Source organism: Salmo salar, chromosome 15, assembly GCF_965601325.2.
Source record: "Salmo salar chromosome 15, fSalSal1, whole genome shotgun sequence".
Classification (NCBI taxonomy): domain Eukaryota; kingdom Metazoa; phylum Chordata; class Actinopteri; order Salmoniformes; family Salmonidae; genus Salmo; species Salmo salar.
Window position 1 is genome coordinate 76729218 of NC_138305.1, and position 24263 is coordinate 76753480.

Here is a 24263-nt window from a genome sequence, read left to right on the forward strand (position 1 = left end):
CTCTTTGTATCCCCCCCCTGTCTTCCAACACTGCGACAATTCTGTTACACAAGCCCTACAGTTCTCTCCAAACCTAGGGCCAAGGCTTAACCCTCCAATGGAAGGTATGCATTTGATGTCGTGCTCCTTAAGAAGTCACAGCGCTCGGTCTCCCTCAAGACAATTAGTACCTTATTGCAGCCGTTAAGTTGCCAAGCCAACAGATTACAGCACACCGTGACACAAAAAGAGGAAAGTGTCAGGCCCAACTAATCTTGGTTTCATTTTTAGTCATGTGTGCTCGTAAGCCATTTCTTTCCAAGGCATAAGACTGCATTAGGAATTTCAGGAATCTAGTTAACGTGTCTAAACCTCTGGAGTAGCACAGTGGCATAATGTCACATACCCTGTGGCTATGTTTTCAAAATGTTACAGATATTTCCGAGCAGATTAGCATAGGAGGGAAGCGCATATCGAGCTTCGTGTTTGGCATTGAACTGTCTATATTGGACTGATCACCCAGTTTTAATCCTACTTGGACTGCCACATACATGCATACATACAGTTGAAGTCGGAAGTTTACATACACTTAGGTTGGAGTCATTAAAACTAGTTTTTCAACCACTCCTGTCAACAAACTATAGTTTTGCCAAGTCGGTTAGGACATCTACTTTGTGCATGACACGTAATTTTTCCAACAATTGTTTACAGACTATTTCACTTAATCACAATTCCAGTGGGTCAGAAGTTTACATACGCTAAGTTGGCTGTGCCTTTGAACAGCTTGGAAAATTCCAGAAAATGATGTCATGGCTTTAGAAGCTTCTGATAGGCCAATTGACATAATTTGAGTCAATTGGAGGAGTACCTGTGGATGTATTTCAAGGCCTACCTTCAAACTCAATGCCACTTTGCTTGACATCATGGGAAAATCAAAAGAAATCAGCCAACACCTCAGAAAACAAAAAAACAGCGGTATGACGGCTGCGTGGTCCCATGGTGTTTATACTTGCGAACTATTGTTTATATAGATGAACATGGTACCTTCAGGTATTTGTAAATTGCTCCCAAGGATGAACCAGACTTCTGGAGGTCTACAATTTTTTTCTGAGGTCTTGGCTGATTTCTTTTGATTTTCCCATGATGTCAAGGCACTGAGTTTGAAGGTAGGCCTTGAAATACATCCACAGGTACACCTCCAATTGACTCAAATGATGTCAATTAGCCTACCAGAACCTTCTAAAGCCATGACATCATTTTCTGGAATTTTCCAAGCTGTTTAAATGCACAGTCAACTTAGTGTATGTGAACTTCTGACCCACTGGAATTGTGAAATAATCTGTCTGTAAACAATTGTTGGAAAAATTACTTGTCATGCACAAAATAGATGTCCTAACCGACTTGCCAAAACTATAGTTTGTTCACACAAAATTTGTGGAGTGGTTGAAAAACTAGTTTTAATGACTCAACTGTGTGTGTGTGTGTATATGTATATATATATATATATTTATTTATTTATCTTCCTTCTAGTTTTTAAATTCTTTGTGGTGTTAAATCATTTTCTGTGAGGCCGTAATGATTGATTTAATGCAGAAGCATTTGCTTTAGGAATTCAAGGGGTAAATGTTGGTTCATGAGATCAGATAAACGTGGATCTCTCTGCATAGTCGCTGTGAATACAATACCAAAGGCATAGCAGCACTGTCTGTTGAAAGACTGTTCTCTCCCTGTCAGGAGTCAGTGACGTTCTCAGTTGGCCTGTGTGTTTGTTTTCTAGCACACTGAAGTACGTGGACAAAGTGGAGTCTATCCAGATGTGTTGTTCAGTTTGAATGCGGACACTTCGGTGACACAAGCCTTCAGTGGAAAAAAAGACACAACAAGGAATGTTAATGGTCACACAGTGTTTTTGAAATGGGTGATATATGATGGAATTAGTGACATGGCCTCCCTTGTAAAAGGCAGCAATGGGAGACCAGCAATGGAGACCACCAATGCCCGCTTGACATCTTGACCTGAACAAAAGCGGGACAAGTACTTTCCCAGAGCAAGCCAATTCCCATTAATTGAACAGGGGGCTTCTTTTCTCCTCCCAAGTGAAAAGGTAGAATGGAAGGATGCCTGTAAAAGTTAGGAATTGAACCCAATGGCATGTCAGCCAGTCACACAGAGAGAACTGTCCAGGAATGCCCATCAGCACCCTTTGGGAATTGCCTGGAACAGTTTGTGGACAGAGGCTGCTGGGCAGTGAAACGTTTGTCAGGATTGTCAAACAGAACCAGATGTGTGGGATTGAAGGGGGCGAAGGTCACCATTCTGTTGAGAAACATTGACCACAACCAAATCCTACGACCGTAGTAGACCTTCCATTCTGACACACTCTCCAACCATGAACAGCGCCAAAGGGTTTTGATGAACGTTGAATTGGAGTTCCGATGTTGAACTTTCTGCCCCCGGCCTAGTTGAAGACTGATAGGAGAAGGTTGATTTGTGACAGTGATGGATGGGGTGTGTGACTCCTTGTGGTTTATCTTAAGACCGCTAATTGACTGTGCTCCATGTCTACATGCGTCCTTAAATATGAAATGGGTTGGAAGAGTGGGCGAACGCTCTTCGAGTGTTTTCAGGGAATCCTATTTCAGGGACGTATCATGCACTTACGTTGAATGTTCGCTTTGTCATGCATTGATAAGTGAACATTTGACTTGGAACTTAGGATTTACCCCAATGTCTGTACAGGTAACTTCCAAAATAAAGGAAACACCTGAGTAAATGAGGGATACAACGTATATTGAAAGCAGGTGCTTCCACACAGGCCTGTATAAAAATGCTGGGCAGGCCCAGTTGCCAATTTTCTTTGGCTACCATGGCTAGAAGAAGAGATCTGTGATTGTTGGGGCACATTTGGCAGAAGCTTCAGTGACTACGACTGCTCAACTTGCTGATGTTTCACGATATGGCCGTCTCAGTCACCAGATCTCAACCCAATTGAACACTTATGGGAGATTCTGAAGCAGTGCCTGAGACGGCGTATTACACCATCTATAAAACACCCAATTATGGAATTTCTCGTAGAAGAATGGTGTCGCATCCCTCCAATAGCATTCCAGACACTTGTAGAATCTATACAAAGGCGCACTGAAGCTGTTCTGGCAACACGTGGTGGCCCAACGCCCTGTTAAGACACTATGTTAGTGTTTCCTTTATTTTGACTGTTACCTGTATTTTTCTATAGTGTTGTAAAACTAGTCTCATTGGGTTCAGTTAAAGATGGCATGGTACCATCTGAGCAGAAGATGCGTCATTGTGGACGGTTCTGACTTAGAGTATGTGGACAACTACAAATACCTAGGTGTCTGGTTAGACTGTAAACTCTCCTTCCAGACCCACATTAAGCATCTCCAATCCAAAATTAAATCTAGAATCGGCTTCCTATTTCGCAACAAAGCATCCTTCACTCATGCTGCCGAACATACCCTCGTAAAACTGACTATCCTACCGATCCTCGACTTCGGCGACGTCATTTACAAAATAGCCTTCAACACTCTACTCAATAAATTGGATGCAGTCTATCACAGTGCCATCCATTTTGTCACCAAAGACCTATATACTACTCACCACTAGGACCTGTACGCTCTCATTGGCTGGCCCTCACGTCATACTCATCGCCAAACCCACTGGCTCCAGGTCATCTACAAGTCTTTGCTAGGTAAAGCCCCGCCTTATCTCTGCTCACTGGTCACCATAGCAGCACCCACCCACAGCACGCGCTCCAGCAGGTATATTTCACTGGTCACCACCAAAGCAAATTCCTCCTTTGGCCGCTTTTCCTTCCAGTTCTCTGCTGCCAATGACTGGAACGAACTGCAAAAATCACTGAAGCTGGAGACTCATATCTCCCTCACTAACTTCAAGCACCAGCTGTCAGAGCAGCTCACAGATCATTGCACCTGTACATAGCCCATCTGTAAATAGCCCATCCAACTACCTCATCCCCATACTGTATTTATTTTGCTCCTTTGCACCCCAGTATCTCTACTTGCACATTCATCTTCTGCACATCTATCACTCCAGTGTTTAATTGCTATATCGTAATTACCTCGCCACTATGGCCTATTTATTGCCTTACCTCCCTTATCTTACCTCATTTGCACACAATGTGTATATATACTTTTTTTCTACTGTATTATTGACTGTATGTTTGTTAATTCCATGTGTAACTCTGTGTTGTTGTATGTGTCGAACTGCTTTGCTTTATCTTGGCCAGGTCGCAGTTGTAAATGAGAACTTGTTCTCAACTAGCCTACCTGGTTAAATAAAGGTGAAATAAAAAAAAATTGTACCCCATTGAATGTTCTCATCAGTTTTGGTGACTAACTGGCTGGGAACAATGCTTCACAGAGAGAACACCATTCAGCTGAATCGGGTCTGTTTATTGGCTACGGTACTGTCTCTGCCTGGTTCCGCTCCTCTTGTCTGATTCAGGACCAGTGGGTGTCTGCTTTGATCCCATTATGACCGTGATCGTATGCCAGGGTGCTAATGCACTTCCCCCACGAGCCATCTACTCAGCGGGTCTCAATGACGCTGCATATGTCGAACTGATTGATACACATGCACACATACACACACCTCATGTTGTACCACTCAGTGTTCGTATGGTTAACCATTTCACTACATACTGAAGCTATACTTCCAATGCTGTCAATAACTCCCGATTCCTCTACATTAATCAAATGTTAGAAGGTAATCTTATCTAGTGAACAGCAATTAAAGGGGCTGCAGTATGGAGTGGAGATGCACAAGTTACCCAATCCATTTGAATTCAATCTCTTTTTGACAGCACCCCTTTTGATTTGAATGAAACCTTCCATATGTATTTGCTCATTGTATAAGTGATCAGAAGGGGACTTTTTGGACATGAGTTCCAAAACATTCAAGCGATAAAGACATTCAAAGTTGACCAATTTGGCATACCCCATCATACCATGAGACATCCATGTCTTCATCGCTGGCAAAGATAAATGGTTGAGATTGATATCATTTAAAAGCTTATTTATTGTTTATTTATTTAATGTCAATTATCTAAAATGCTTTCATGTTTGCATGTTTTGTAGCTTAGACCCTATTTTACATCAAGGTTTTTTGTTGTTGTGCCGGCCATCGGTTCAGACACATTAACATTAGTTATTTTCTTAGATCAATGCGCACATTGCACAGTTTTTCTAGAGATAAATCAGATCCAGTCTAAACTGTGCGAGGTAGTAGGGAGTTGTAGTTTCCAACAGGCCAATAGTCTACATATTTTTATGCATAAAACGTGGTAATTGACTACAATGACCATAACCCATTGCGCATCTACTTGTCCGGTCTGTTTTTCTTTTACGTCTGTGGTAATTAACTGATAATTGGTATTCAGCAGTCATAAAAGTATGCCTTATTTACTTTGAAGAACCACTAAAATAGTGATTTTGTCAGACGGCATAAGGCAGCAGCTCTATAGAGATGAGATGATGACTTGGAATTGAAATAAGTTCATGAAATAAAACATGTAATATACACAAGAACTGAACAATTTTATTAAAGTAATGTGAATAAATAAGTGATAAGCGGTAATGGGACTACCATCATGGGACTTTTATTAATTGTTTTATTCTGTCTTACAGCATTCAACCCAAATAATCTAAACCAGAATCAAATAAATTTAGTATTTTTTAATAATCGAACCAAAGCCTAACCGACCTCAAAAAGCACAAATTTCTCAGCACTACTGATACATCTAGTAAAATGGGAATAAAATTTAAATGGCAACTTTTTTTAAATGGTACCACAAAGATGGTTGGAGGTCCACACATCAGAGAATGTTGACTTGAATGGGAATATCTGTTTTAAATGATTCTGTTCTATAGGAAACCAATTGAAATATAGATATGGCCATTTAAGTTGACATTCAACAGTGGGTGGACTGTTGGCCGTCTGTGGGTAGTAATTAGAAGTAAAAATGTAAATGAAATGGACATTTTCAGTGGTGTACCAGCTAAATTGCAGTTGTCTGAAGGGATGGGTCCTATTTCTATGATTTGAAATAACACCCACCCTGTATTCAAGAGCCTGTTATGTCTCAACCGATGGCGGGCACAACACAAAAATCTCAGATGATGTAAAGTAGGGTCTAAACTGAGTTTTTAGATGATTGAATAATGTCATTTTGACAACCCCCGTAAACTTTTAAATGATATCAAAGCTGAGCTGTTTTATATTTTCCAGTGAGGAAGACATGGATGTCTCATGGTATGCAAAACGGGTGGAACCTTCCAGATCTCTGACAGCTCACCCTGTCCCACTGATCCCTTTCACAGTGGACACGCATCCAGAGGGCCTCTCCACTCTGTCCCGAGATGTTATCTCCAGTGCCACATGTCACCTCTCAACCTGACACCACACCACCACGTCCCCACTACTATGTACTTCTCACACAAACACACATTATAGAGTTGGCTTTGGAAGTCTGTAATTATTGTTTAGAAGTGTGTGTGTGTGTGTGTGTGTGTGTGTGTGTGTGTGTGTGTGTAGGAGGGGACTGTCCATAATTATGTGGCAGCAACGGCGGATCGACTTGAAAGAGCCAAGCGGTCATAAAAGGATATTTATACCCGATTCATTACACGTTCAGCGACTGTTAAGTCGGGAACACTTACCCCCAAATGAGATGGTTAAAAAGACCCTCCCCTCCAATTGGACACGCTTCTTTTCCACTGGGCCAATAAAAAGGCCCTGGTTCAGAGGACGAGCTGTATTCCATCATTTCTGCAACCCAAAGGTATTTGAATGTTCAGGCTTCTCACTTACAGGCTAGTAGCAATATGAAACGCGTTGTACAATGTACCCTGTCATGATAGAAGCCTCCATTCTCACCGAGTCGTTTAATTATGGGTCCTAGCAGTGTAGCTGCAGGAACTCATTTGTTTTGGTTAGAATTCTTATTATTATTGTGATCCCATTCCTTCTAGACATTTAAGAACCAATTAGTACAACGTTTTACGTTGGTTTTTCAGCTATGTTAGAAAGCACAGCTTCTTGCGGGATTTCCGAAAACCCCCAGACAGTGTCATGTATGGCTAGACTTCTTGTGTGTGACGAACGAGCGAACGTTTCTGAAGTCATTGTCAGTCGTTTAAATGGAACCAAGCTCCTCAGACCTTCAGAGAAGACCGCGGAGGGTCTCTCTTGTCTTTGAGAGGAAGTTTCTGCTGTAGTCTTCCTGTCTACAGCACCACTTTCATCGAATGGAGGAGACAGACTCGTCCCCCGTAGCGAGCCAGCTTCCGCCCGTGTGAGCCACTCAAAGAGCCGTGAACTCTAAAGCCTTTTAAAGCGGAAGTGAGACGGGGAGAAAAAGGAGAAGACTCAAAGGAGACTTTGTGTTGGCGATGAACTTGGCCAAGAGGGTCGCTTTTGGGAGAGAGTTGGATGGTGGGGGAGAGGGTAAGATTTTAGAGGGGGGGGGTCGGATAATTTACGTCTTGAGAGAAAAGGGGGTTTGTTGGGGTTCCCTTCATGGTGGTGACACGATGGGGCCCTTTCTCTCGCTCTGCTGTGGCCTGGCCACAAAGAGGGGATTTCTTCATTTATTTCTTCAATTTCATGCCATGTCGACCCAAAATGGCCTCTCGGCCTCCTCTCCAAGACTACCCTGTCCACCCTCACCGCCAAATCTCTCCCTCCCTTCCCAACAAAAAACCAAGAGCCCCTTTTTTGTGGACACTACTGTTTTTAGCTTGTTGTTTTCTTTTGGGGGGGTTGTGGGTGGTGAACTGCGATGTTAGGCTACTTGGACAAAGCTTGGATCTGCAATTCACTCAGGGGCTTCGTTTTTACTGGTGTGGGAACTGGAGCGAATTGAAAAGGGGGGTTGGGTAGAGAACCTGACAAGTGTATTTAGTGCTTGGCCGTGTTATTGATACACTGGGGTCTCTTGTGACTGAGCTGGCCTAGTGCTCATCGAAGACCATAGCCGCTGAATGCTGATGTAGCCATCGCTGGTGAGCAAACAGGAAAATACTCCAGCTTTGTACCAGTCTCTCCCCTGACTCCCACCCCAATGCTTGGTTATGTAAGACCTGCTAGACTACCGTGAGAGAGTTCTGCCCCATTACGAATCATGAAATGGGGTTGGCAGCATGTATTTAGAAGTATATGCAGTACCTGTTTCTTATGAGCTACTCTATTTCCCATATCATTTTCTCTTGCCCAGTAGATTGCCTACAAGGTGGAAGACTTCCAATCCTGTTACATTTTGAAAGATTCATAAATGCATTCACTGGTGCCGATTTGCGTTTTTTTACTCCATGTGTTTCCTGTGCATTTCACACCCACAGTTGTTCATTGACCCATGAAAGGGTTCCTACCAGAGAAGGTGAAATAGGGATCTTTGCTCCTCAATTGACTGACCTCTTGAACTGGTGCGCACGCACGCACCAGCACGCACACACAGGGAAAAGAGAACCATAATGACGCACATACTTTCTTCACTTTGCCCATGGTCGTACCCAGTGGTTGATTTGCTTTTTCATCATACCACTAATACTTTAGGCCACTTCCCCTACAGCCACCCATCACAAAATAACAGCCTTTTCCTTTGCTTAATAAAGGCATGAGCGAGACCATGCAGCAGTTTAGTGGCAAAATGTACCTGCCGCCCTTTCCCCGGCCAACCTTCTGCCCTCCTCCTCCATCACGTCTTCTGCTCTCTTCACAATGGACAAGCGGCTCCTTTTGTGACTTCTGCTTTTTCTTGCCCCTCCCCCTCTTCTCCCTCTTCCTTCCCCTCAGACCTTGGCACTGAGCTGCAAAACATCTGACTGTCAGCAACTGCAATCACATGAGGTGCAGAGAGAGGGCTTGCACACAATTTTTTTTAAAGAAACCCCAGTGCTACGTTTAGCATCGTAATTTTTTTTCGGCCTACCCCTCTGCCAGATTAGCGGCATGGGATCCACGAAAAAGCACTCCTGTCTGTGCTACAGTTTGAATGAAGGACTGAAAAAGGCTTACCCTTTTTGGCTCCTTGTTTAAACACAACCATCACTGATGTAGAGAGGAAACGTGGGAAGATGAATGACGGCAACTCAACAGTATTACTTTTGACAACCCCAATCAGACGTTTGGTTGTTATTGTTAATGTTTGGAAAGTGTCACTATGTCAATGTGACTTAGCAGTGAGCATACTCTATGAGTTGTGCAAAAAATTTCGATACACGGACAAAGTGGTGATGTTTAGTTCAACGCCAGTTAACTGCCCAAACGGAACAGAACATCCTTTGAGACATTTAACAAATCAGCCGAGAAGGGCCCCCTCTTCAACCCCCTGTGTCATTCATAAGGTTGTGAAGTAGAACATTCCTAGTCAAGGTGCCGTGAATCTCCTGATTTAATCCTGTTAAATTAATCTGGATAACCTTTTCAGAGCGTCTATAACCCCATTAAAGGGATCCCTTTCCTCTCGTAAGTCCACGTGTGTATTCAGTGAGGGCAAACATTTGGAATATTGCAGATAGAAATGCAAGTCCCTGACAGACAATCAGATGTTCTACTTAAAACATTTCTAGCTGAACGTGCTGTAACCTCCTGAACAGACCCCACGTGCTAACAGCGTGATGGCACTTCCAGCATCGCCACTACAGCTGACTGACTTTGTGTGAGGATCTCTGATTTTACCCCACTTTCGCAACTTGGAACGCTCCTGCCGGCTGTTATGACATAGCAAAATGATCCACTTCTCTATCAGTTATTCCCCAGCTGAATGCACCACTTTTTTTTGTTTCTTACTGAATGTACCAATTTAGATTTCCCCATAAGATAGATTTTGCTTCTTATTTCATAATATAAAGAGGAGATATAGCTGTAGCTCTTCCTCCCCATGTCCTTATGGACACAACTGTGTCACAAGGACTATGGGGTTGATTTGGTCCACACAACCAGTGGAAGTCGAGCTTCAATGAATGTAGTCTTGTGTTACCATTACCACTCTCAATAGAATTGTCTCAAATTTGTGCTGATTGATAGCGGCCATCTTTCTACGTCAGTATTGAATGTGATTTATTTTTATTTTATTTTGAACACAATCATGTTTAGATTGGCGAGCTTAGCTCAGAGGGACCACTTGTAGTCAAACTGGCTTTGGGTCGGAAAAGTGTGTTTAGAATCAGTGTTGCGTTCTGTAGGCATGAAACGGGCGAGAAGAACGTTTAAAAATGGAGAAGGTAGCGAACTACCTTAACTTCCAATAAGAAAGGTCACTGTTCATTGCTCCATTTCAAAAATGTTTTCTGTGGCATACCCAGTGAACCCGACCCAGGCTCTTCAATCAGAGGGCAGACGTTGGAGGCAGCAGGCCTTTTCACTCTCCAGTCACTTTCCAGTTGAGCGAATGGAGAGCCCGATGCCAGCATATGGTCCGTCTGCTCGTTCACACCTCTCGGTCTGGCCCCTCCTCGCTTCGCTAAGTCACAACAAACGGCGAACCCGGTCACCAACCCACATCTGACCCTTTGGCTGTTGGTCATACAAGACTGGACCATGTTTGGCTGAGCATGCCTCCGGCAGCTTGTGGCAGAGAAAGGCTATCTATCTGTCTGTGGTGATGGTTGGGCGTTGGCTACTAGCTCTCATTGCGCTTCCTCTTCACCTATGACATAAAAGAGTGTGGAAGTAGAAATAAATAAAACCCTAACAAACCCATTTTATGAGTAGTATTAGTGCAGCCTTATGTCTCTTATGGTGACGTCCAAGGTTTTGTTACGGTTCTTAACCAATCAAGCATTTGATGTAGCCTGTGTTCAGAATTCAACTGCGTTAATCATATCTGTGGGCCTAAGACTTTTGGGCCTAATATGTTTAAATATCACAGTACTGCAAAGTTAGTCTTAATGCTATGATCATTTCCCAACTTTCAATTCTCCAACATGAATGTATTAATTTAGCTGTAGCCCACTACTGTACACTCTGCAGCTCTGTCTTAACTTCTTGCAGTCTGTTGTTTGCACAAAACCAGCAGTTCTGTTCATGCATGTCCTGATTGGAAATGTTCAAACCGACATGTCACTCGCACACTTCCTCTCTTCACAAAGCTTCACTTCCTGTCGCAGGACAGCCTCCTCGCAGCTTTTGTGTTGCGAGGCAGCCAGCAGATCTTCACTCACTGTGTGTATTGTTTGTTTATTTCCCCTTCCCCTCTGAGTCCAGCCACCGCATATCTAACTTGAAAAAAATAAACACTTTTTAATAGATTTTGACAAAAAAAGTTTTCATTTCCTGTTTGCACACCACAGAGGCACCAACAAATAAAATAAAATAAACAGCAGCAAATCCTTTTGTAACTGGGCTTCTGTGTACTAGACCTAAGTGGGACTTTTGTCAAATGTTGTCTAAACTAATTGACTTGTAGTAGTGTTTGTTAATGAGGGCTGACAGGAGTGCTATGTTTGTGAAAATGCCAATGAAAAGCTAACATGCAAATGAAAAGCTAGCGCGCTCGTGTGAGGAAATGCAACGCCGTGGGCTTATTAAAGGGGGCTCACTCAGGATTATACACAGAGTTAGTGCCTCTTGAAGGTGTCACAAAATGGTTGTTGTGGCGCTGTTGACCCTCATTGTTTAGGGAAGTGAGCAGTTCCCTTGCACGTACTCTTCTGACCATTGAAATAACATATTGAAGCTAGGTCTGCAGCACCAGCTTGTGCGTCAAAGTTGATTTAATGTAATAAGGATCCCCATTAGCCGACGCCAATGGCGACAGCTAGTCTTACTGGGTTCCGACACAGAATGAAAAAGACATTGCAGACAAAAGACTTGACAGTTTACATACAAAGTGATAAAACATTCATTTTTTTTACCTTCATATCATCCAGTCCACACAATTACCATGTTACAAGTGAACATTCTGTATGAACTAATTATTAATATGTTGTCACTGAGGCTGTACTGTGATTCGTATACCTAGCGTTCCCCCGCCTCTCTCGCTAAAGCATGGAAATAACCAGACCCAGCCAAGATGGCTTTAATATTGGGTGGCATTTTCTAATACCTGGTTATTGCGGGTGGGATTTAATCGTTTCTTGTTCCACAGACCCCAGAGTCAGGCTCAGTAATGAGTTGAAAGCAGGTGGGCTCTTATGAGAGAAGAGGAGAGGGGGATGAGGGAGGAGGGGGGGGCAGAATGTATTCAGACCAGAGAGGGCAATAAAAGCACATCTCCAAGGCAATCCTGACAAAGACCTTAGTGGCTCATGAGGGGCACAACAATTAGAGGTATGGCTGCTAGGAAGAGAAGGGGTTTCGTACGAGGAATTGACTATTGGGCCTTGGTGATGAATGATTCATTAGTATTATTGTACCCCTTTGGTAGAAGAATTAATGGTTTGATTTGGTTTATTTAGCATTCGAAGTTGTTTGTGGCTTATGGTGTATGACTGAACAGAGGTGCGTGTGTGTGTGCGTGCACATGCACGCTGAGTGTGTTGTCACTGACAGCAAGCCACCAAAAATACAACAGTGACAGAGTGTGCAAGTCTCTTTGGAGCTCAAACAATCAATCAAGTATGCCTTTGTCCAGATCGCACACTGGAAACCAAGCCCTGACTGAGACAGTGCACACAAGGTTGAAGACTCAGCAATTACCACAAGCGATACTCTCATCCCTACTGTATAACCTATTGCTAGCAAAGTGGATAGAGTATTTCGATCTCAAGACCTAAGCTAAACTAGAAGTTGAGATATTGAGTCAGGCATTCGGTGGTTTAACTGTGATTCATAGTATTTGTATGCTGCTTAAATTCTTTAAGATTTGGCTTTTCAACCGGAAAAGTAAAAAAAATTGCTGGAGTGTCTAATACTGGACTGTCTGTTGGTCATTTGTCTGGCAAGCCGAGTTTAAGAATGAGCTGATCTCCTTTGGGAGTGCCATATGAACAAATTCACCCTTCTAGCCCATAGCCCCTCTGGCTACAGACCCTGGATTTGTAATTTTGCTCCTCTGCTCCATTCACCAGCTGTGCCTGCCCTTGCACCGTACAGTAGCAGACGATTAATCACCGGGATGAATCCTGATGATCTCCAAAATGAAATTTGTGGCCCCGATCAGTGTATCATTTGAAGTGCTGTTAGTAGCACATTATGTATTGACGATTTAACTAAATGTAGTCTGCATGCTATTTTTAGCTATCAGTAAGAGCACAGTGGATTACATATGCAGTGTCAGGTGTCTTGTTATCAGGTCAATTCAAATCAAATGTTTTCTATGACAATTCATGAATTAAAATGTATTTCAATTCAATTGACAAAAAATAAATAACCGAATTGACCCTAACCTTGCTTGCTATTTATAACTCACTTCGTTTTTTTTGCTGGCGTGCATACCTTGCGTATTGTACTTGTATAATTAATTTATAAAGCATATCCCAACCACAGTGGGGAGTGCCCAACAGAAATACACATGATGCTTTTTCTTTCTCGTCCCTGAGTGCTCACCAAACGTCATAGCCTATGGGGGTCAAGTTGTGCCCTTTGACTCCTAGAATGCCGGTTTCACCCAATCACAGCAGCTCTGCCTGTGGGGTCAGTCGTGTCCTCTGGTAGCTTGCCTTCCACCTCTCTATCACGTTTCCCTAGCGAGAAACGACAACAGTAACCATGGTAGTGTCCTCCCTTACCTTGATTTGCCTATTTACAACAAGAGAAAGGTTGATCTTACCGAAGTGGAAAACCAAAGCCCCGATGACTGCTCACTGACGTCAAAAACCTGCATAAAGGGCAACCTGAGACCTGGATATATGAAAAACAACAGTGTCAGACGTAATCTACCACCTTAATTGATTTGGAAGTAACAAATGAATAGTCATTTTAGAAGCATGTCCAATGGAAGATTTCTGTCAGCATGAATCTGTGATGTCTACTCTCTCCACATTGTTTATTGTTTTGTCTGCTTTTTTTCCTTGCCAGCCACCTGTTTTTTTTTTTTTTTTAAGGATACTGACTCTCCTCAACATTCAGCCATGGGCCCCCCTCCCACAAATAGTTTTCTTTGAATTCTGACCGGCCAATGTGTTAACTGATCTGCGCCTCCCGTTCTGTGATGCTGGTAGCGGCGCATGGCGATTCGAGATGGACAAAGCTGCCCCCTCTTGTCTTAAAATAAACAAGTGCAGTCGTTTGGTGACGGAACACTGCCGATAGCCAATACAGCCCGGGTGAGAATCACTGGTGTCTGGATGTAACACAGACACCGAAAGGACCTCTTTGTTGCTTGCGGCCTCGCGCACTTGTACAAACCCCCTTCTTCCACATCTTTGTGGCACATTTAGACATTTTAAGAGCGAGACCGTCCATGGTGCAGTTGTACGAACTATGATGTCACAAATAAGTTGTGACTCGATACTCTCGTTTTCACCTCCTCTCCCATTCTATACCAACCCTAAACCCCCTCCCACCACTCCTCCTCACCATGTAGTGTGGAAGTCCCTTGTTTCTTGCCCCCCCCCCCCCCCCCCCCCTTCTAAGATGCCAGGGGGCAATCTTCCACATGAATGGACTCCTTCAACATGGACATGGTACAAGTCACCATATGGGAGGATTAATGAGTATATTATGCCTGGAGCACAATTCACCCGTCCTGAACCATCCCAAAGCAGAACAGCACCAGACCTGGGTTCAAGCCCTATTTGAAATCTTTCCAAAACTTGGAGCATTTGTTCTAGTCTGCCTGGAGCGCCAGATGGGTGGGATTTGCAGTAAGGGGATTATTTTATTGCTACATATTTTATTGTGTGTGTGCATCTGCCTGCTCTGTCATTGTGGATAGGGATGAGGTGTAAAGCAGTGCCACCAAACCCCACAAGAGGTTGGGGTCCACTTTGCAAATGCCGGATGAGCAATCTGTTTCCTTGTTGACTTTCTATTAGGCGTCATGATCAAGTGCCACATACATTTTATTTTACACACACTGCACTTATTTGGCAAGCTTATGCTTCGTAGAAGTTGTGAAAGACATTCAGAGACAAACAACCTGAGAGGAAGTGAGGTGGGAAGAAAGAGACAGAGGAGGCATTCTAGTACCCCTCCCTTTTTTAGTTTTCTCTCGTCAGGATTTGAGTGACAGGTCAGCTTTCTGCAGGGAGACGCAGTGCTCACAAACACACTGTTGCGAGCCACTGAGCAGCTGATCAGTCTGACGTGGGCTTATCACAGCACAGTTACATCGAGGAAATGGAAAAAAAGTGTGATTCTCAATAATTGAGGTATTTATAGAGGTGTCGCTGACGATTTCCCAGGTTCATTGGTTTAAATGTCTTCTATAGCAAGGGCTTACAGTATACATTAGTTACACGTACCATGGGGATTCTGTATGCATGTAAGGTATTTGAGGCAGAGCTTAAAGCTAAACACAGGTGAAACCATAATATTTACGAAGCTCACCGGATGAAGTTCACCCCCAACCTAACCCTTAAATCTAAAGTAAACTGACTACTGCAATCCCCCATATCACATAATGCTGTATATATACCACCTAGTGTATGATACATGCAGTATGAACCTAACCACTATCTTTCTTTTTTCCTCATGCAGGCCTTTTTGCACAGAATCCGACAAACTGCCGAAGAGCAACAGTGTCTGTCCCCTGAGCATGTCAAGGTAAATATGGCCGCCTATTAAAAATTATCCTAATGATGCTTTGACAAAAATATTTTTACAAAATGTGGTGAGGCCCTATGGGCTCTCGTCCAAATAAGTGCACTATATAGGGAATCGGATGACATTTCAGACGCACCCTCTCCCTGCTACCACAGATCCTGTTCTCCAACATTGAGTCAATCCTGGACGTTCACAGAGAGGTGCTGTCTGCAGTGGAGGCCAGCCTGCACCCGGAGCCACAGCCAGGGCATGCCCTCGGACATGTCTTCCTCCAGTTTGTGAGTGAGACACACTTCCATGCACACACACGCTTACATTGCACATGTATACGGACACAGAGACCGGCTTGAGCATAAACGCACAGCTACGCTCTGACGCTACTTCTCACACCCTATCCACTCTTCCAATGAACTGCAGTTAGGGTAAAAGATCAAAACTGATGTGAAAGTGGCCTTCGACAACTTTCATATAATAATATACACACAATCCACTCCCTCTCTTCCTCCCTTGCTAATTCCCCCATCCCGCTCCCCCCCTCCCCTCGAAAAAGCCTGCATCCTGTCAGCCAGAAAGACCCCTCTATCCGTTCCTCGCCAACCCCATGCAAGGCCCCTGTCACTGGCATCCCCTTCAGCAGATTGCTTTCCTCCCTCCGTCCCTCAGTCCCCCCCCCCCCCTTTTGAACTCGTTTGGCCCTTGGGAACAACAAAGAGCTGCCTGTGTCGGGGGAAGAGATGGTTTGTCAGTCATCAATGGGACAATGGCGGAACTAGTTGCTCTTGCGCACACACAGACACACATGTACACGCATACACACACATACACACTTAACGGACTTTGTAGAACGAGGTATTAGCTTGAGGATTGTCAGTTGACAGAAAGCATATTGTAAATGGTGTTTGTTCAAACAGAAAGCTCCTGTAGTCAAACTAAAACGATCAATATTATATTAATTGAAAGGATGTTGAGACTAGCCTCCTCAAGGAGGTGGTAACCAAGCTTTGTTTTCTAATTGGACTACTACTATACTGTAGAATACTCCAATCAAGAGCTCTCAGAATAAGGTGTGTGTGTGTGTGTGTGTGTGTGTGTGTGTGTGTGTGGAGGGGGGAGAATCTTCACATGGCCACTGGCTTTGTAGCTCCGTATCCATTACAGGGCTCTCTGTCTGTGACCTCTCTCTCCTTTAACACCGACACCTCTCGCCCAATCAATTGCCCCCGTTTGGTGCCCTCCGCCTCCTGCCCTTGACCCCAGTGACAGCAGACACCCCTGCTGAGATCTGATTAACCCCCAGCATTGTTCTGCTGTCAATCAAAGCCAGAGAAATACATCCTGATTCTCCTCTTATCTCTCTCAAGCTCTGTCTATTCCAATGTTGCTTAGATCACACTATAACCCAGTATTGTTGAGCGGGCCATTCACTGTCAATCACAATCACAGCATACAGATTCTCCTCTCTCTAAAGATCTGTCTTATTTCATTGTTGCTCATAGGCCACAGTATAAACCAGCACAATGGCTTGATTCCAATTCAAAAGCATACTCCCAGTGCCTGATAAAGCTTACATTCATCAAAGGGAGAGAGGAAGTGAGGGTGGAAAATTGGATTGGAATCCAGCCTATAGTAGCCAGTGGGCCTCAAATATCACCCGCCACCATGTTGACTTTTAAGGCGTGCATGTTGTTGAATCATTGGGGGGTTTTCAATGACCGGCAGACTTAACCAACCCTGGGTAGAACCTTTGGCTGACGTTTGAACCATGTTGGCGTGAGGAGGAGGATTACACAAACCTACCCCAAAAACTACTAGAGAATGTTAATTCGGAAGGATACAGATGTCAATATTTGCTCTATTTCTGGGTTGTCCCCTGACCAAGGCCTCTTTCTCCCAAGCTAACAGTCATCATATTATGGCCCTTCTTAAATAGACTCATTATGCTTTGACACTCCTATTTGCCCTGTGTTTGTTATTGCCCCTCTTATCCTGCTGAAATTCCACTGATGGAAAAGGAAGAAAACCAAGTGTTTATCAAAGACATAAACACACTCTTTGAGCTATTCTGAGCACAAGTGGAGCCCTTCAAATCAGGCCCAGTTTCTTTAGGGCTGACCTGGCTTTGGAATTGTACAGGTCACATTCAGGAACTTAAATAAATGCCCATAATGTAAGCTTATAGATAGATTAATGTTCACTTTTAGAAGTCCTTAAAGGTCCAATGCTGCTGTATTCATCTCCATATCAAATCATTTCTGGGTAACAATTAAGTACCTTGTTGTTTTTTTTTGACCAGTGTAATTTAAAACAGAAACAAACATTTGCAAGAAGTTTGCTAGGACTGTCTGAGCGGGGAGGGGAAAACTGAACACGAGCTGTTATTGGCAGAGAGGAATGGAACTCTTTCGTTTTGGTCTATTAACCCATTTACCGGCAGGCAGGCCAAAACTTAATTCCACCAAAATAGGCTGAAAAACAGTCTTTTCAAAAGGCTCCAACACCAAAATGCATAGTCATCATTTTAACATTAATATTCCAACCTCATGGTGTGGAATGAATATTTATTTATTTATTTATTTATTTAACTAGGCAGTCAGTTAAGAACAAATTCTTATTTACAATGATGGCCTTCCCCGGCCAAACCCTCCCCTAACCCGGATGACGCTGGGCCAATTGTGCGCCGCCCTATAGGACTCCCGATCACGGCCGGTTGTGTTACAGCCCAAATCAAATTTTATTGGTCACATACACATGGTTAGCAGATGTTATTGCGAGTGTAGCGAAATACTTATGTTTCTAGATCTGACAGTACAGCACTATCTAACAGGTAATATCTAACAATTCCACGACAAAACATAATATCTAACAAATTCCACAACAAAACCTAATACACATAATCTAGTAAAGGAATGGGATGAGAATATATAAGTATATAAGCATAAAATATATGGATGAGCAGTGACAGAGCGGCTAAGATGCAATAGATAGTAAAGAATAGATAGTGAAGGATACAATATACGTTATGCACATATGAGATGAGTAACGCAAGATATGTAAACATTCTTAAAGTGACATTATTAAATTGACAATTTATTATAGTGGCCAATGATATGAAGTCTGTAGGAAGGCAGCCACCTCTCTGTGCTAGTGGTGGCTGTTTAACAATCTGCTGGCCTTGAGATTGAAAAACAGCTTCTATCTCTCTGTCCCAGCTTTGATGCACCTGTCCTGACCTCGCCTTATGTATGGAAGCGGGGTAAACAGGCAGTGGCTCGGGTGGTTATTGTCCTTGATGATCTTTTTAGCCTTCCTGTGACATCGGGTGTTGTAGGTGTCCTGGAGTGCAGGTAGTTTGCCCCGGTGATGCGTTGTGCAGACCGCACCACCCTCTGGAGAGCCTTGCGGTTGTGGGCGGTGCAGTTGCCGTATCAGGCTGTGATACAGCCCGACAGGATGCTCTCAATTGTGCACCTGTAAAAGTTAGTGAGGGTTTTGGGTGACAAGCCAAATTTGTTAAGCCTCCTGAGGTTGAAGAGGCTCTGTTGCGCCTTCTTCACCACATGGTCTGTGTTGGTGACCATTTCAGTTTGTCGGTGATATGAACACAGAAGAACTTAAAACTTTCCACCTTCTTCACTGCTGTCCTGTCGATGTGGATAGGGGGGTGCTCCCTCTGCTGTTTCCTGAAGTCCACGATCATCTCTTTTGTTTTGCTGACATTGAGTGAGGGGTTATTTTCCGGACACCACACTCCGAGGGCCCTCACCTCCTCCTCCCTGTAGGCTGTCTCGTCGTTGTTGGTAATCAAGCCTGTTGTGTTGTCTGCAAACTTCATTATTGAGTTGGTGTGCATGGCCACGCAGTCGTGGGTGAACAGGGAGTACAGGAGGGGGCTGAGAACGCACCCTTGTGGGGCGTGATGATCAGCGGAGTGGAGATGTTGTTTCCTACCTTCACCTGGGGGCGGCCTGTCAGGAAGTCCAGGACCCAATTGCACAGGGCAGGGTCGAGACCTAGGCCCTCCAGCTTGATGATGAGTTTGGAGGTGTAGTCAATGAACAGCATTCTTACATAGGTATTCCTCTTGTCCAGATGGGATAGGGCAGTGTGATCGCGATTGCATCGTCTGTGGACCAATTGGGGTGGTAAGAAAATTGAAGTGCATCTAGGGTGACAGGTAGGGTGTAGGTGATATGATCCTTGACTATTCTCTCAAAGCACTTCATGATGACAGAAGTGAGTGCTACGGGGCGATAGTCATTTAGTTCAGTTACGTTAGCTTTCTTGGGAACAGGAACTACGGACCCCTGGGATCGAACCAGGGTCTGTAGTGACGCCTCTTGCACTGAGATGCAGTGCCTTAGACCGCTGCGCCACTCGGGAGCCCATATATACAGTGCCTTTGGAAAGTACTCAGACCCTTTGACTTTTTCCACATTTTGTTACATTACAGCCTTATTCTAAAAGGGATTATATAAAACAACTCTTCCTAGAGCTGGCCACCCGGCCAAACTGAGCAATCGTAGGAGAAGGGTCTTGGTCAGGGAGGTGACCAAGAACCCGATGGTCACTCTTCCAGAGTTCCTCTGTGGAGATGATTGTCCTTCTGGAAGGTTCTCCCATCTCTGCAGTACTCTACCAATCAGGCCTTTATGGTAGATTGGCCAGATGGAAGCCACTCCTCAGTAAAATGAACATGACAGCCCATTTGGAGTTTGCCAAAAGTCAACTAACGACTCTCAGACCATGAGAAACAAGATTCTCTGGTCTGATGAAACCAAGATTGAACTCCTTGGACTGAATGCCAAGCGTCACGTCTAGAGGAAACCTGGCACCATCCATACGGTGAAGCATGGGGGTGGCAGCATCATGCTGTGGGGATGTTTTTCAGCGGCAGGGACTGGGAGACTAGTCAGGATCGAGGCAAAGCTGAACGGAGCAAAGTACAGAGATCCTTGATGAAAACCTGCTCCAGAGCGCTCAGGACCACAGACTGGGGCGAATGTTCACCTTCCAACAGGATAATGACCATAAGCACACAGCAAAGACAACTCAAGAGTGGCATCGGGACAAGTCTTTGAATGTCCATGAGTGGCCCAGCCAGAGCCCGGACTTGAACCCAATCGAACATCTCTGGAGAGACCTGAAAATAGCTGTGCAGCGACGCTCTCCCATCCAACCTGACAGAGTTTGAGAAGAATGGGAGAAACTCCCCAAATACAGGTGTGCCAAGCTTGTAGCGTCATACCAAAGAAGACTATTCTGTAATCACTGCCAAAGGTGCTTCAACAAAGTACTGAGTAAAGGGTCTGAATACTTATGTGAATGTCATATTTAAATTGCTTATTTTTAATAAATTAGGTAAAATGTCAACCTGTTTTTGCTTTGTCATTATGGGGTATTGTGTGTAGATTGAGATTTAATCCATTTTAGAATAAGGCTGTAATGTAACAAAATGTGTAAAGTCAAGGGGTCTGAATACTTTCCGAATGCACTGTATATGTATGTGTTATATATATATATAAAACACACATGAAATCTAGTTTTTGACTGCACTGGGCCTTTAGGAAGTTCTGTTCTAAGCCTAGTGGTAGTCTAAGAGGGTCATAGACGTTTCATGGTCTTTCCTTGCTTGTGATGTTCTATGGAAACTCAGTCAAGAAATGATGATTGTTATGATGAGGTGGCCATGATCTTAGAAGTTTGGTATTTTAAGCATTGCGTCAGAAAAGTTGAATGCAAGTGACCGGGAAGACATGCACGCACACTCACTCACTCACTCACTCACTCACTCTCTCTCTCTCTCTCTCTCTCTCTCTCTCTCACACACATCAGGTTTCTGTTTGCCGGTAATAGCCGGCTTTTGGCCTATATTTCTTTTGAGAAAAGCCAATAAATTAAATTGCCAATTGTCCAGGATTAAGAGAAAAAAATCCCATTGCGAAATAATGCTTTTTAGTCTGTTCATTGATGGAAAAGGCAGTCGATGTAAATAGGTTTGTAAAACGGCTTCGTCAGCGGGTCACACAAGTCGGCTGGAGGCAGTAGGCGATCCAAAATATACTTCATTGTTTGAAACCTGAACGTTTTAATAGATATTATGAGGCATATCTTGCCTTGCTTTAAAGTAACATATTAGATCACCTCTCTTTCTAAATTCGTAACGGATATTTATTTTACTCTCACTTCCTTTTGACATCAGTGTTTACAGAACAAACATTTGCGCCTAGCCTACTGCCTTGTGCGCATGGCTGCGTTTATAATGTGAAGGATACAAAAGGTTAACAAACTATTTTTTTTTAAGTTAAACGTTCTGATCTGTTGCATCAGACCTTTTATTTTATTTTTATGTAGCCTAGGCCTACTAGTTGTATGAATGTGGGATCTACCTTCCCACCACTGTCCCAGAGTCTGCTTGAATAGGCTATTTCTTTCTCTCAACAAACTAACCAATAGAATAGGTCAACTTTTCTACTATGGAGTATAGTAGATTGACATAGGCTAGTGATTTTGCTGTTAGTTAGGTTACTCGTCTTATTAGCTTTGAGTTAAAAAAAAAAAAAAGTTTGTTTGGTGTTTCACACCATATACTGGGCTAGCTGTTGCTCCCGGTGATGCCTCGGACTTTGTTGCCCTGCCAGCCAGCAGCTTTGTGTGTATGTCTGTGTGTGACAGCGGAGCCCTGGGCTACGCTATCCCTCTGTTGCTTCGCCGTTTACAGCCGCCAAACACGGTGACACACTTTGAATCTACCCTCGTCATGGGAACCGCAGAGAGGCTGAACGTACTGTAATGTTACATACAAGCCAGATTAGTTCTCTCTTCTTGCTGCGTTGCCATGTGGACCTGACGCATGCATGAGAGGAGGTGGAGGATGGAAGGCTAGACTAGGCTGTAGCAGCATGGCCTCTTGAGGTTGTCTTTGATATACTGTTTCCAAAGAGCTGTGAGAGTCGACATTTAGAATGGAGAGAGAGAGAGAGCAAGAGGGAGACACCGAGACCAATGGAGCACCTGGTAGAGACTGTTACCCTGTGAACCTTTTTATGTTGCTTGGCCCCATCAGTTTTACAGTGACCTCATGTATTTAACATTGGATGCCTGATAGAAATGCTACGCAGCATTCTTACTTCATGCTCAATATTTGAATATTCAAAAAACAAACTTAACAGCGTCAACGGAGTGACTCAGTGCCTCTATATTGACTTGCCTTTTAAGTCGCTACCTAAAATGCACACGTCCAGCTTTTCAGAGAGAGCGAGTGTAGCGTTTCTCTGAAGGTTGTGAGGATATGCTAGCCTCGCAGGCACGAGCTAAGATTTCACTTCCTGCGCTGTTTCGGGTGACCGCAGCACAGTTTTGGTTACAGTACCAACCAGAGCAGAGTGAGGAGGCCCTACACTGAAGCTGGTTTCACTTCCTAATGACTTGAAGGCCTATATATCGGGTTTTGGGCTGAAGCCTACATTTAAATTCTGAGGAAGAGGTTCCTTAGGCCTATATGTTGTCCCTAGTGGTAAATAAATAATGCATGGAACCTATGTGCATAGCTATCATATTACTAAGTGATCATGAGGAAAGCCTTCATTGGCCAAACCTATAGGACAGTACAGTATATCCACTAGCTATAACTATGTCAGTGTGAATAGAGGAAGTGCAGAGTGTTCTCAGTGCAGTATTTACCCAAATAAGGAAGGCACATCTCATCAGAATTGTAATCTTAATTGTTTGGAATTATGTGTATAGGAGTTATACTTCAATTCAACTGATTTTGCGACATTATCACTAGAGATCTGTGTTTGACTAAAAGTTGTTAAACAATTCTGTTCCAGAATATTCAATGCCAAGTTTTTCTATTCGGATCAGATCAGGTCCTAACTGGTTTGTGTTTCTTCCATCTTTCAGAAGGGGCGGTTCTCGGTGTATGGGGAGTACTGCAGTAACCACGAGAAAGCCCTGCGGCTGCTGATGGAGCTCAACAAGATCCCCGAAATCAGGACATTCCTCCTGGTGAGGATCTCACCACTGACACCAACTGTCACCGTCTTTTTACATATCTCGTTCTCTCTGAAGAAAAATAATCTTCTCATCCTCGATCTATTTTTCCTCCCGTTCTATTCCTCTTCCATCATGTTCTCTCCCTCTTCCTTCCACTTTCTCCCTGATCCCCTTCCCCTGTCTCATCATTTTCCACCTCTGTCCCAATCACCATCCTTCTCTCTATCCTCTTCATAATGTCACATCTTCTGTTTACATGTTTGTTTGTTTGTTATAAAAAAGAACAGGTATCAGAAAAAGGTTGCTTGGTTACTCTGGCAAACTCACGATGTAACCACAGAGTGTGTCAGGGTCGTTTTGTCACCAGAAGTCCAGCTGTTTCCTTGTTTTGACAACCCTTCTTGCCCCTCAACAATGAACACAGGAACTGCCTTTGATTGCGCTTCCAAAGATGATGTCATGGTCGGTGTGAACTGTCCAGCTGCGGTACATTGGCACGGCTGGCTGGAAGATCTGAGCCTTGTTGACACCGATGTGTTTCCTCCGTCTCATTATTGACTGACCTGAACTTGTTATAGTTGTGTTCTGTACATTCTATCCCA

At 43.7% G+C, this 24263-nt stretch overlaps 1 protein-coding gene across 1 annotated transcript in view; it reads left to right on the forward strand.

The window, feature by feature from the left end:
• Window positions 1-24263, forward strand: part of prex1 (phosphatidylinositol-3,4,5-trisphosphate-dependent Rac exchange factor 1) — a 108217-nt gene that overhangs the window by 5486 nt on the left and 78468 nt on the right. Inside the window, exons 2-4 of the mRNA XM_045696038.2 lie at window positions 15601-15666; window positions 15822-15944; window positions 23569-23673. Of these exons, the coding sequence (XP_045551994.1) occupies window positions 15601-15666; window positions 15822-15944; window positions 23569-23673 (294 nt within the window). The remainder of the gene's footprint in view (window positions 1-15600; window positions 15667-15821; window positions 15945-23568; window positions 23674-24263) is intronic.